Source organism: Leptosomus discolor, chromosome 3, assembly GCF_034619465.1.
Source record: "Leptosomus discolor isolate bLepDis1 chromosome 3, bLepDis1.hap2, whole genome shotgun sequence".
NCBI lineage: Eukaryota > Metazoa > Chordata > Aves > Leptosomiformes > Leptosomidae > Leptosomus > Leptosomus discolor.
The window spans coordinates 67,176,009-67,189,268 of record NC_141393.1 but is presented as its reverse complement, the minus strand read 5'-3'; the positions used below and the strand labels follow the sequence as shown (position 1 = coordinate 67,189,268).

Genomic DNA, 13,260 nt, shown 5'->3' with positions numbered 1-13,260 from the left:
CAAAAGCACAACTTTACAATACGAAAGAATGATGATAAAAAATTCTGCTGTATATTTCTCGACTAAAATTTTAGTTTAATTTTTGAAATAAAATCTTGAAAGCAAGCCAAGAGATCAATCTTCATTCCTGGAAGGGTTGTGGGTTTTTTTTTCTTGATTCCCTTGTTATCTTGAATTCCCTTTTCACTAAAATTGAATTCTCCTACTGCTACTCTTTTGATAAGATTGCCATCTGGTGGTGTTTGCTATTTTTAAAAATTGAGCTACTGAGAAGGAATTTCCTATTTTAAATTAATACTATACCTACTACTACTGTAGTAAGAAGAGCCTACTGTTAATGAACACACTAACTAATGGTTATTCTTCTCATGCATGGTCCACTTCTTGTGCAAATGCTTGTGATTATATTGTCCAAAAGGGATCCCACTCATGTAATTTCCAGGAAATACAACATGACTCATCAACCATTCCCGAGCTTTTCACCTTCACTTCAAGATAAACATTAGAATCATATTATAACAAAACTACAAAGGAATCCTACTCATCTTGAAAACTCCACCAAAAACAGGTTGAGTCCAAACTTGGCGTGTTCCAGTACAACCATGTAATAGATTAATACGCTCCAAGGCTTAACATAGCTCAGACAACCTAACTTCGTTACTTTTACTAAACAGCGAGATAGTGGTAATGCAGGGTTACAATAAAGGCATGTTTTTGCACCACTTAAAAACAACAGAAAGCAAAATCAAAAGCATTTCAATGTCATTCGTATCCTAACATCACATTCAAGAAGACAATTAAAAAGCAAAAAAAGAATGTTTTAGTATTAAAGGCTATGTTTCTTGTTTTCACCTAAAAAGCACACAAATACTTTAAAAGAAATTTAAAACTGAAGTGTGCACTTGTAAATTAATTATACTGTGCAGCAATACTTCCTGTGTTATTATTGTATTTTTTTTCTGTCACATAATTTACAAAGACAGGGAAAAGTACATTAAATACTCTTCTCAAAAACTTAACCTGCATTATTTTTTATAAGAATCTTACCTTTCAATGGCCAGTTCTTTGTTCGAGAGTTGCTGAACTGTAATCACCACTTTCTTCTCAATACCCTGTTTAAGCTTGAAATATAATTTCTCTCTATCCTTTGGCACAGGGCTAAAAGAATAAACAAGTTTCTTTAGCACGGGTATAGAATATTAACTCTTAAACACAAAAAGAGAGTAGCAGCCCACTTAAACTGTTAACGGCTCAACTCATTTGAGACACCTTCTCTTCCTTTATTGACACGCCAGTAAACTGGCACTGAAGAAAAACAGACTATAGGCTCACGCTTCATAGGCTAACTGCCTGGGGAATTTATCAGACAAAAGTATCCAAAAATGCATGGGGGATTTTGGGTTTTTAAATCACAGAAAATATGCTATATACTGGCTATGAAGCCAAAAACAAATACGGCATTTTCACAGAATTAACTCATAAATCAACTCTCTCTTCCATTCCAAAAAAAATCTTGCACTTAACTGTTATGCAAAGAACGCTTTTCTCCCCTGTCTCCTGTAATGCTTAGAGAAGTTTACATTTTCTAAATCTTTGATAAATTTGGAATTCTTTAGCTTATTTAAACAAAAAAACCCACCACACTAGACTGTATCAAGAAAATTGGTTTGACTAAAGTCTTTAACAGACTTCCTTCTATCTTTTCCATTTACACAGGCCTAACTTGAGCATCCCTATCAGAAATCACGTATTTAAAAGAAACTAACTTGAAATAGGTATCCTGACTTCTAATCTTTTTCCAGAAAAGTTAGAGAAGAAAATTGTAAAAGCAAAGCAACAGCTTCCTTTTTCTAACAAGTCTACTTACGAAAAGAGGCCAAATCAATTTTACTACAACAAGTAGCTGTGCATTCTGCAAGTAGCTATATGCTTTTTCAAAGAGATTTCTACTTTCCCCTTTCCATTCAGATTACCTAAAATTTCCTTTTCCATCATCTTCTTTGACTTCTAAGGAAACACTGAACATATACACATCACTATCTGGAGTAGGAAGAACAAAGTCCTTAACATGATCAGATGCTTGTTTGGAAGAACGTTTGAATGCTGTTGAGAAACTATATAAAATTCGGCTGACCTGCAGAAAAGCAAGAGAATTAATAGTTTTATCAAAAATAAAAGAGTATTTTTAATGTGGTATTGTGACGTGGTTTTGAAGGTCATAAAATTACTGCCACTTGCCTCTTATATTGAACAAAAAGCATGCCTCATATAACACAAAACATTCAGATCGGGTATTTAATAACCAAGCAAATTCAGTAACATCTCCTGTTTCCATTCATGTCACATTTACTGCCCATGCAATGCTCAGTAAGTTAATATATAACATTAGGAATACAACTCATTACAGGACCTGAATAATGTACTTTTCAGATTGTGTACTTAACACCACAGCTTACAGGTTCCTCTTGCAGATGTCAAAAAAAAAAGATTTCTTCTTTTTCAGCCTCTCCTTTTACACCCTAGAAAATCTTTTTCTCCCAAACTATCACACAGTTCTTCCTAAAATATCTAGGGCAGAGTACTGTAAAATGATTCTTTGTAACTCACAAGGTCTACGCTGCAACTTTAGTCTGAAATCTACCTAAATGAGGCCTGAAAAACAGAATACTTGCCCTAAACTTAGGCTTTCTAAATCTTCCCATTACAGTGCACTTTGGAATTTTATTGAAATACTATAAGAAAAAAAAATTGTATTAATATTCATGTACGACTAAGTGCACATTCTGTCAAACTTATTATGTTTGTGTTAACATATATTTTCAAAGCACTATATACCATTTCCACAGCTGGAATAACTTCTTAAAATACACCTTGTATCCTTTTTACCAGCCACTGTACAACATTTAATACTTACTGCCTCTTTAATCTCACAGGAGAAAACATGAATCTGGAACTCTTCTGTTCCACAGCTGCTTTCAGTAAATGCAAAACAGTCACTCTCTGAAGTCCCGTTTTGTCCACGCACACAAAACAACACCTTATAGATTGGAAAAGAGGCTATCTCCACATTGCTTGACTGATCTATTATTCTGCCAAGGAAAGGAACAGGAAAGATCAAAGAAAAAGGTCAGTAAAACAAGCAGACCTACCTAAAAGGCTCTTCTGCAATTAGATAAATAACTAAACCGTACTAAATTCAAGTATGCAAGATGGGTAATATGAACAGAAATGTCAGGCTTTCCAAACTTAAGATATAAATGTTTCTGGTTGAAACATTGGCTTAAGTTCTTTTATACTCCATAATATAGACCAATAGAGTACCTCTATATCATGCACTAACAATGACAATGATTGTTCTGCAATCGTTCATGAAAACCTCAAGAGTAGAAATGTAGAAACTACTACCATGAAAATGGGATTTTTATACAAAAATCAAAGAAAATTCAACATTATAAAAAAATTTAAATATCTGATTAAGAAAACATTAAGAAAACATTATTTATTCAGAACCTACAGGACTATACAGCTTAGCAAACGCTTGCTGCCGTGTGCAAGTGAATATTAATCACAGATCTAAGTGCTCATATAAAACTTTAAATTCCTCTCAAACTCAGAACTCAAAGAATATTTCAGAATCTTTAAAGATAAGGGGGGGGTGGTCTCAGAACAGACCACTAGACAGTGAGTTCTAAAGAATAATAGTTAGAAATACCCGATTCTCTGTCTTTTCGCTACTTGTCTATATGCACATTCACATCAACGGTGAATAAACATCAGTTACCTGGAATAGAATCCCAAGCCTATAACAACAGAAATAAAGGGCTGAGCTTCTGAAGGCAAGAAAAGCTCAGAGAGGATTCAGTATACTGTAATATTGGCGGGACAGGCTAAATGGCACCCCACACAACGAGTGTTCAGATACCAGGAATGGAAACACTCCTCAAAGATGACACTGGTGTCACTTGAACTTTGACGGACTATATTATGTCACACATGGATTCACCAGATTCTTAGGCAGTCCTTCAAAGGAACCTGCATTTTCACTTGCAAAACAACCTTCCTGAGTGGCCGCAATGGCCACAAAAATAGGTACAGCACACCTAACATCTCATGTCTACGTGACGGACGCCGTCATCAAAGTATGCAGTGAAATTTCCTAATTCAAATTAAATATTGCGGTAATGTCAACCAAAATCTTAAATTGGGTTCAAAGAGCAAAATGGAAGAAAATAATACATGTGCTTGAAGGTCCTTCTGTCTTTCTGTGCATAACAATGGTCAATATCTAGGCGGAGCACAGGAAAGGAAGGAAATTAACTATATCCTTCAGATATCTTGGTATCAGAGTTTAAAAACGAAAATCTTGAGTATCGAGATGCTCCCTACTTCTGGATGTAAGACTGCTGCTACAGGTGTGCCTTTCATGCACCCTGCTTAAGAACTCTTGAGTCTCTTATCATTAATTAAAAGACCCTTCTCACGTGGGGCAAGTAAATGTTTTCTAGTATCTAGAGACTATCAGCATACGCATTGTGAGGCAGACAGAGGTGAGACTCTGCTTTAGAAAAGCAATGTCTGGAAATAGAGACGAGCACCTCAAGTCTAAAACTGAAGTCTAAAACTTTTTAAAACTTTAAAACTTAAACTTCTTCAGCTAACCCAAGGCCAGCAGGACGACTACTGTCTCAACATGTTTACCTTGGAGGTGATTACAGACTAGGGAGGTTGGGAGAAACATGCATTATCAGCTCTCTCTTTCCAGCATATCTCTTATTACCACATTGAACAGACACATATGTAGAAAGATACACTTTTGTTGATGCTGTATGGCAACCGCTACCACCAACTATGTACCACATGCTAAATCTGAGCATGCATTTTGTTGCTTCAGAGGAATTTCTCCAAAATAACTGTCCTCAGCAAGAACTTCAGGCATAAATCCAGCAATTCTACTTCCCTGTGTGAGTAACAAAGTCAGAATCCACCTTTTATGTGCCTGTGCAAGTAACAAAAGAAACATTGGTATGTTACCTTACAGAGCCTTCTGGAATGTTTGGAACATATAGCGTTACAGGTAAAGGGGCATGACTTGAGGATTTCAGGTTTGCCATGGCACGTAGAGCTTCTGGTTCATTTCGAGGGGCAGACACCTTTGTGCAACCTAAATAAGTCAGTTTGTTAAACAATACGCTGTCCTCTTCTAGGGGTTCACTGGGAGAACATGGCCTCGGTGCAGAGATTTCTGTAAACGAAGAAACCACTTTTTTAACCATTTGCTTTTATTTTTACACATTGTTTCCTGAATGAGTTCCATAGCAAAAATCTCCCACTTTTTCTGAGAATGGACATGGGAGACAAAAGTCCAGCTCCAACAGTAAGATACCCATTTGGCAGCTTAATGTTAAGTGTATTCTATTTTGATGCATGTTTCCAAGTACAGCATAGAGACAACTTGGCTTTTGATTCTTTGTAACAGTGCTAGAACACAATTTTTCTTTAAGCTCCATTGCCCAGATGTTCTTTTCTTTAGTTTGCCTATACCTCCTTCCAATTCTTACTCATTATTTTGCATAAAGATGCCTCTAATTCTCTTCTCTCCCATGTCTTTGCATCTCGTGTAGCATTATTAAATGTGGTTCATGTTCCTGGGATAGCCATATTAACTGCATGAAACCATCAGGGAGCTGGAGAGAAGAAAAAGATATCTGTTTGTTCCTCTACTCAGCAGAGCAGAGAAGCGTTCTTTTTCCCACTATCACACTACTTTGGACAGGGGCAATCTTAAGTAAGCTTTTGGGAGTTTTGCTGTTATTGTTGTTTTCTGGTGTTTTTTTTAAAGCATTTTGACATTTGAGAAAGAAGAGAAGAGGCGGAAGAAAAATTCATTAAGTATAAAATCAGAGTGATCTAGATAGGAAAAGACCTCTAGAGGTCATCTAGCTTTAACTCATGCTCAAAGACAGGTAAGGTTAGATCTGGGCCAGTTTCAAAACCGGATCAGGTTACTGAGGGCCCTGTCCAGCTGAGGTTTGTATCTCTAAAGACAGACATTCCAAACCTTTCTAAATAATCTGCCCTGTTATTTCTATTTCTTATTACTATAGCTAATATTTTCCACAATACTTAAATCATAAAGGTTGCAAAATCAAATTATTCCTAGGGGGGGGGGGGGGGGGGGGGGGCGGGGAATTCTCTTTGTTCTTTTATGCCAAGGGTGGTGTCTGTTTGCAGCAGATCAAACAGGGAGCCAGTAAGGTAAGTTTCTCAAAAATGCAGCATATATGTAATTAAGAGTGTTTCCATTATGCATAAATCTACCACAAACACTTTTTTTTTTCCACTTCCCAAACAGATGCTATGAAATTATCTGACACAATGCCACAGAAGTGCTCTCCATACTACTGAGGGAAAAAAATGTCTAACTCAAGGCCCACAGAGATGGCCACAGCCTTGTATTGCTAATACATACATATTAAAAAAAAAAAGCTACAATATTTTTTACATAAAATATATACAATATAGTTTACAGAAAAAGCTTTCAGTCCTCCCTTTTTCACCAAATACCAGAAAAGTATAACAACTATTCCTAGCAAATACCAAATCTTAAGTTGTCCTTACTGATATCCGGTGATAGAACCAGAGCTGAAAAGTTTATCAGTTTGCTCAGGGTATATTTTGTTTGCAGGTAGTACTGTCAATGAACACTGCCCTGTAACTTCTCACACTCCATCAGGAGCATCTTTACCTCAACTATAGTCCATTCAGCAGGTTACATGATACTTAGTCCCAATTCATCTAGGGCTGGACACAAAACAAAAATTATGTTGACCAAAACAGAGCAGCACAGGGTATCAATCTGATGACAATCTCTTCCTCCTGTCTATAATCCTCAACTCATCAGAAAAGCAGAGGAGGCCCCAGGGTGTTCTCCATTATAGTTTTGGAATGAAGTTCCAGAAAGCTTTATGTTCATTTTAAGGTTAACTTACTGCGTAAAGAAAAAAACTGCTATACACCATTGAGGGGAGAAGCACTTTAGCAATACCTGTAGTAGAAGGGTCTAAAACAAGGTGCAAAGATGGCTGATTTGCTTGACCTGCTGACCCATCCCCAGCTGTCTGGCTGTTTGCATCACTGGAACCTTCCTGGGGGGCAGTGAAATTGTTCTGGTCTTTTTCAGAATCCCTCAGTATCTCTTCCATTGCCTTCTCCAGCTGATCATCTCCATTTGAAAATACCTGTAAGCAGAAGGAGATGACATTTTTTAAAGGTACTTGTAGTTTTACTTCCATTATTATTTTTCAAACACATAGTCTTACTCATTGCAAAAGTTAAGAAACTTTGCTGAACAAGACAACACACTAAGCATCAACAAAATTGAATCAAATATAATCCAGTGTCCCATCCCATTACATACAATGCACACATTCTCACGGGTAATCCAACAACCATCCATCTAAAAACTACAGGCCTCTCTTAAAATAGGCTTATGTGTTTAGAGGCACAATTCAGAACAAAGATCAAGAGACTTTGTTATAGATTAGACTTAAAGAAAGTTTTGCTTTTAGTCACATCCAATTCATTTCAGTTGTTTCACCAATTGTCCCACACATAGCAGGGGTGCAAGTCTAAGGAAACGGCAAGAAAATGGTGAGGAAAGTTCCCTGTGGAAAAAAAACCCACACTAAAATACAGCCTTTCACAAGTACCAGCTTTGCAGACCAAAAAAAAAAAAAAAAAAAACCCACGGCCAATAATAAACCTGCAGGATTCCACCTCCACTTCCCTTACCCCTTTCTAAAGAAGCAGCTAGTGTTTAATACAGACAGAAATCATCAGTTGTAAATAACTGCCAAACGCTTATGCAAAGACAGACTAAGTACTTATTGTCATTTCAAGGGGAACAAATTCCTATTGTTCCAAGCAGACCAAAACCACTAAATCAGCTACTGCAACTCAAGTGGAGAAACTTGTAATTAACCAATCAGCTGTCACCCAAATGCTAAAATATTCTACTATTTAGAGGCAGAAAGCTTTTAGAAAACGTCTTAGTCATGCCTAAAGTAGCATTAAGCAGGAAAACTAAATTAAAAACTAAAAGCAAGGACACTCTGTGGTCTATTCCTATGCAGCCTAATTATGTGCTTTTAAGATAACAATATTCAGAGTCTCTAATCCCTAAATAAAGTATATTTCCTAAGCTTTAATCTGAAGCTCATTCTTTGAAAATAACTTTTTCGTCCTTTACTAATGTATAAATCCACAGAATACTAACAAAGCTGACCCCCAAAGAAGTTATTAAAAGAAAAACTGAACTGCCACTTTAGGACAGATTTGCTTAATCTGAGCTGTCAATTTCACTTGTAATAAGCAAGGAAAAAAATTACAGTCTAAGAGTCTCCTCAAGCACACACAAGTATCTTTAATCAAATATTTCAAAGAAGTTGCAATCTTTTGATCAATACAAATTTTACCACACATTTAAAATAAAGCAATAAAGTAACAGTAAACCTTTAGCTGAGGTTTTTCATCTTTTCCAGAGGTGCCCTCAGATTGCTGATGAACCAGGACAAATTCTTCATTAATTAATGTGGATACAGTTTCAGGAATCCTACTGGCTTTGCCAAAAGACGTTTTGACTTCCATCTCAGGTCAGTATTGTCCTCCTGCCACAAGAACCTAACGAAGAAGGAAAAATATTAAATAATTAGTTTTGATGCTGTAAAGAATATGTAATAGGTATAGGTGTAATATTAAGTTACTGCGGAATACTACAATTCTGAAAATTATATGAATGTATTATACTATACTATATTCCTCAAACTCTGATTTTGGTACAATGAAACTTTTTTTAAATAGCAAGTATGGGTTTTAGGGGATGTGTTTAAAAATTTTGTGATTTAACAGCAGTGGCTGTTATCTATGTGTATAGACAGCACATAAGGAAGTTCACCTTGGAGCTTCCACTTCCCCTGGTTTTCATCTTCCAGAGTCTGCTCCCTGTACCTCCCTAATTCCTGCCCTTTCTTCTCCCTCATACAGGATACATATATTTCTTACTCAGAGTGTCACACAGGTTGTGTGAAGATACAGATTACCTGAAGACTAATTTTCCAAAAACTGCACATCAAAGTGTATGCTCTCCACACAAAAACATACTTAGCAGTCCATTATGTTAGAGTTGGTTTTATTATTCTTTTTATCTGTAGGTGATGAAGTCAAAGGTGATACTAAACCACAATCACATCCTTCTCAGCAAATTTCTCTGAAACCACCTGCAACAGAGTTAAAATCAACCATGCCACTTAAAAAAAAAAACAAACAAACAAACAAAAAAACACCAAACCCAACCAAAAAAAAAAAAAACCACCTATAAATATTCTGGAATCCAAGAACAAGTGTCCCTTTTCTATACAGCAAAAAAAAATCTATAAAGAAAAGGGCAAAATAATGGTCAGTCTATACATTACAAGTTCATATAAAAATACAGAACCAAAACCATTCCTAGCACTTCAGAATGAGGACAGCTACTGTAGGTATCCACCAAATAAAGACAGTATCACTTATGTTAGCTCAGAATGTCTTCCCTGATTCCTTAGGGAATGAAGAGCTAGAAAGAAAACACTGTACATTAGACTTTTTAAATTTTAAATGGATCTATGCTTTTATATTTTCTGTGTTAAAAAAGAGAAAATATATTTTCAGATAGACTTTATAAACAGCATGCACTTCCAGATACAGTCTACTTCCATTTCAGGTTCCTGAAAAATACTACTCTGGCTGAGTGCCGGGATTTATTGTGCTTAAGCCTCAGTTTGGAAGTGTCACATACAGCACAGGGGGAAACAAACTGCTATTGTCACCTCTGCAAGGCTGCAAAGCGCCCAAAGAAGGGTAGCCCAATCAAAAGTCTGTTGTTACTGGTGAACAAGAACAGGTTTAGCTTCACGTTGCCTTTCACAGCAGCACCAAGGTACAGAACTGTGCCATACTTGCTTCTCGGTTACAGTTCCAAAACACCAAGTGATCAAGAGAAGAATGCAAATCTAGGTCTAGCTATACGAAACCACAAAAACAGCACTTAAAAGAAGACATGTATGTTTTCCACCATTCTGAACAGGCATTACTTAACATGCTAGCCACAAGAGGCAGTTTAGCAACTCTGAACCAAAAAAACCAAGCATGGGAACTAGACTACTTTCAATACAAAAATATTTTGTATCACTTTTGAAACTACAGTCAACATGCTTTTGCTCTTTCAAGGACTTGCCTTGTCATAACCATTTATACATGCAACTCTACCAAAAGATTTTCCCCCTCCCTAACCTAGCCACAATTTTACCCATCAACCCAGTGAGGGTACTATACGTAGAAATCCCAGAATAACTAAAGAGCTCAGGTTCTTCAGATAACTGACTTGTATAGCATAAAAACTTGTTAAAAGATTCACATTATAAAAAAGCTACTAATCAACAGCTACAATATTCAGAGTGATTACAAACTGGGATTAGCAGCTTAGCCCACTCTGTTGTCTTTCATATCTCCAGACTAAGCACGAACTCACAAGCATGAATATTTTTCAGAGATGACGTTATCTGGGCTTCACCTAAGCCTAGGTAATGGATTCACCACTGGAGGAAGTTTTGTTTCAGTTTTTTTAAAGCATCTTTGCTTTAAAGATCTTTCTGGCAAAAGACAGACAAAGTTTTGATACACAAGATTTTAAGTATGTTATAAATAGCTTATTAACTCCATGTATTTTTTAACAAATGTCATGCTGTAAAAATGTGGCTGAAGAGCTTGTACATTATTGGCAATAAACAGCAAGTCTAGGTCAAAATGAATACTAATTTCAAAAGTAAATCCGCAATATAAAAATGAAGGTCCACTGTTATAGAACTCTCTGAAGGCAATGAAAGGCCATAGAATTATGTTCCATAGATACAGCATATCCTGAGTAATCATGAGCTCTGCAGTTACACCACCATTGGAGAAAATAGCAGAGGATGACTCTCAATCGCATCAGGAGCAAAGATCTAGTCTCCCAGAAGCCTCTCTCTACCACCCCATATCTTCTATTGCTGGAGTTACTGAAGATGACAAAGACGAAGCCTCACCACCACTTCTAGCACATTTGCAGAAAGCAGGGATCACAAGTTAGGCTATTTCCACAATTTTTCATGGTTTAGGCTATTTAAGTTTATTTTTTGTGCTTACTTATGGGAGAATAACACAGGAACTCCCAATATAAGATGGTTCTACAATATTAATTATCCGAAGACAAATGCAAGGTGCTAACATTAGCATATCACCAGTTGTTGTTTCTGCAGCACAGTAAGAACTGATGGGCACACTGTGAACCAAGGAAAATGTAACATTCGTAAACCCAAAGAAAATAGTGGTAATGCAACTAGAGAAGCATACTGATGTACAAAATGTTTGTTCTTGCCCTGTGTGGATCAAGGAAGCTTGAGAGAATTCCTACTTCCTAAATTTTAATCTGAAAGAGAAAGGAAATATTGTAAACATTAGATGACTGCAAGGAGCTTCTCATTCAGATTAGATACTTAAAAGCATACCATACATATTCTGGCAATGACATTTGAGTTGCAAGGCCTTTAATGTCCTTAAGAGTGTACTCCAAGCTTGTCTTTACAATCAGCTTAAAGCACCCCATCCAGTACAGACACATACCTTTTTCCATACACAACTATGTTAGCTGAATAAATTATCACCCCAAACCCCCTAATTCCAGCCTTTCATTATAGCCTATTTCAACCTGCCATCAGTGTTAGTCACATGACTGCCCTCTATCCCATTTCAGGCAAATCAAAGCCACATTAGTTTCAGTTTAGTAGTAAAACACGAACACAAACAGGTCAGACATTCAGGAAGTGAATGTCTCAACCAGAATAATGCAGTTCTATGCTCTATACCTCACACACATACAGTTACAAGAACAAGTCTACAAACCGCTCAGGTCTTCTGCTGAGACAACCTCTTGATGTCCATGCTAGAGAACTTGCCATACAACAAATTAACAGCAGTGTTCTAGATTGTTCATGGAAAAAGTGTGTGCTAAAAATTAAAATCTCAGAGTGAACAGACTGTTCATTTCCTGCCCCATTCTAGTCACATGCTATTTAGAAAGCAAATGCCTTATAGACAGTATTTTATGATCAGTCTTTGATCAAAGATAGTTTTTAATACCAGAGACAAACTAAAAATCACGATCAAGTCATTTTTCAAATTAAACTTGAGTAAAGTTCATGTCAGAGTTTAAGAATAACTGAGAGTCTCGTGAAGATTATTGAAATTTATACCATCTTAGGTAGCAAGCCACTTAGAGGGGGAAAAGTTTCTATTTTTACATTATAAATGCACATGATCTATTCAGCTAAGGACTTTTGAGGAAAAGCAGTAAAAATAACAAAAACCTCTCTGAAAGTATAGTGCATTAAGGTTCTCTGAGGAAGGGAAGGAGTCAAACATCTAAAGGGGGGGGGGTTATTCTTTAGCAACAAGAAGACACACACGTGCATTCTGGACATTCCAGTCACCTCCAGTCAGTAGATGGTTATGTCATTTCCCTTTTGTAGTTAGCTTCAGTCCTATTGACGACTTACTCCTTTTTTACTAATTACTGAATTATACACTTGAACTCCCCTTCTTCCTACAAAAGGTAAAGAACAAATGACAGTGTCACCTATTAGACACATACAAAATCTAAGAACAGACCCCTACTAATAAACTCATAAATGTCTCTTCTTTTTCTTTTGATTGTCCTTTCTGATGAAAAGCTGAAAGAATGTAAGAATTTATTCTTGATTGCATTAGTTAGAACATATAGACAGTTGCACAATCTACAATCATGTTAAGTTTATTCCCTGAAGTTAGCAGACAATCCTAGAGCTGAATGCTGTCTCAGAATACTGATGAAAGAGGTTTAGCACTTGCTTTATCAGTTTAAAGCCACTGGGAGGGCAGTAACCAGCATAGAGGGACAGTCAGGGACAAGGAAGTCAGCAAACATAATGCACCTCAGCTACTTTTGCATGAAGTTCAGTGGCTTAGTTTAAGCTGCTAGTGCAGTTTAGTTCCAAATGAACAAATGTGGCCGAGGTGTGAATACATCTTCTGTTCTGCCATCACTGCTCCAAGGATTGAAACCTCAGACCAGATGGTAATTTCCCAAACCAGCAGAGCCAAGAGTCAGAACTGCTCTTCCAACGCCACCTTCAGAAAAATAGTGCTTTGAGA

The 13,260-nt window shown here is 36.7% G+C and overlaps 1 protein-coding gene across 1 annotated transcript in view; it reads right to left on the bottom strand.

The window, feature by feature from the left end:
- The window catches only part of RABGAP1L (RAB GTPase activating protein 1 like), a 258,884-nt gene that overhangs the window by 228,905 nt on the left and 16,719 nt on the right, over positions 1 to 13,260 (bottom strand). The window contains exons 2-7 of the mRNA XM_086463421.1: positions 8,512 to 8,679; positions 7,046 to 7,238; positions 5,032 to 5,242; positions 2,915 to 3,089; positions 1,974 to 2,134; positions 1,048 to 1,158 (exon numbers count right to left, since the gene is read on the bottom strand). Coding sequence (XP_086319547.1) covers positions 1,048 to 1,158; positions 1,974 to 2,134; positions 2,915 to 3,089; positions 5,032 to 5,242; positions 7,046 to 7,238; positions 8,512 to 8,646 — 986 coding nt within the window. The 5' untranslated portion in view covers positions 8,647 to 8,679. The remainder of the gene's footprint in view (positions 1 to 1,047; positions 1,159 to 1,973; positions 2,135 to 2,914; positions 3,090 to 5,031; positions 5,243 to 7,045; positions 7,239 to 8,511; positions 8,680 to 13,260) is intronic.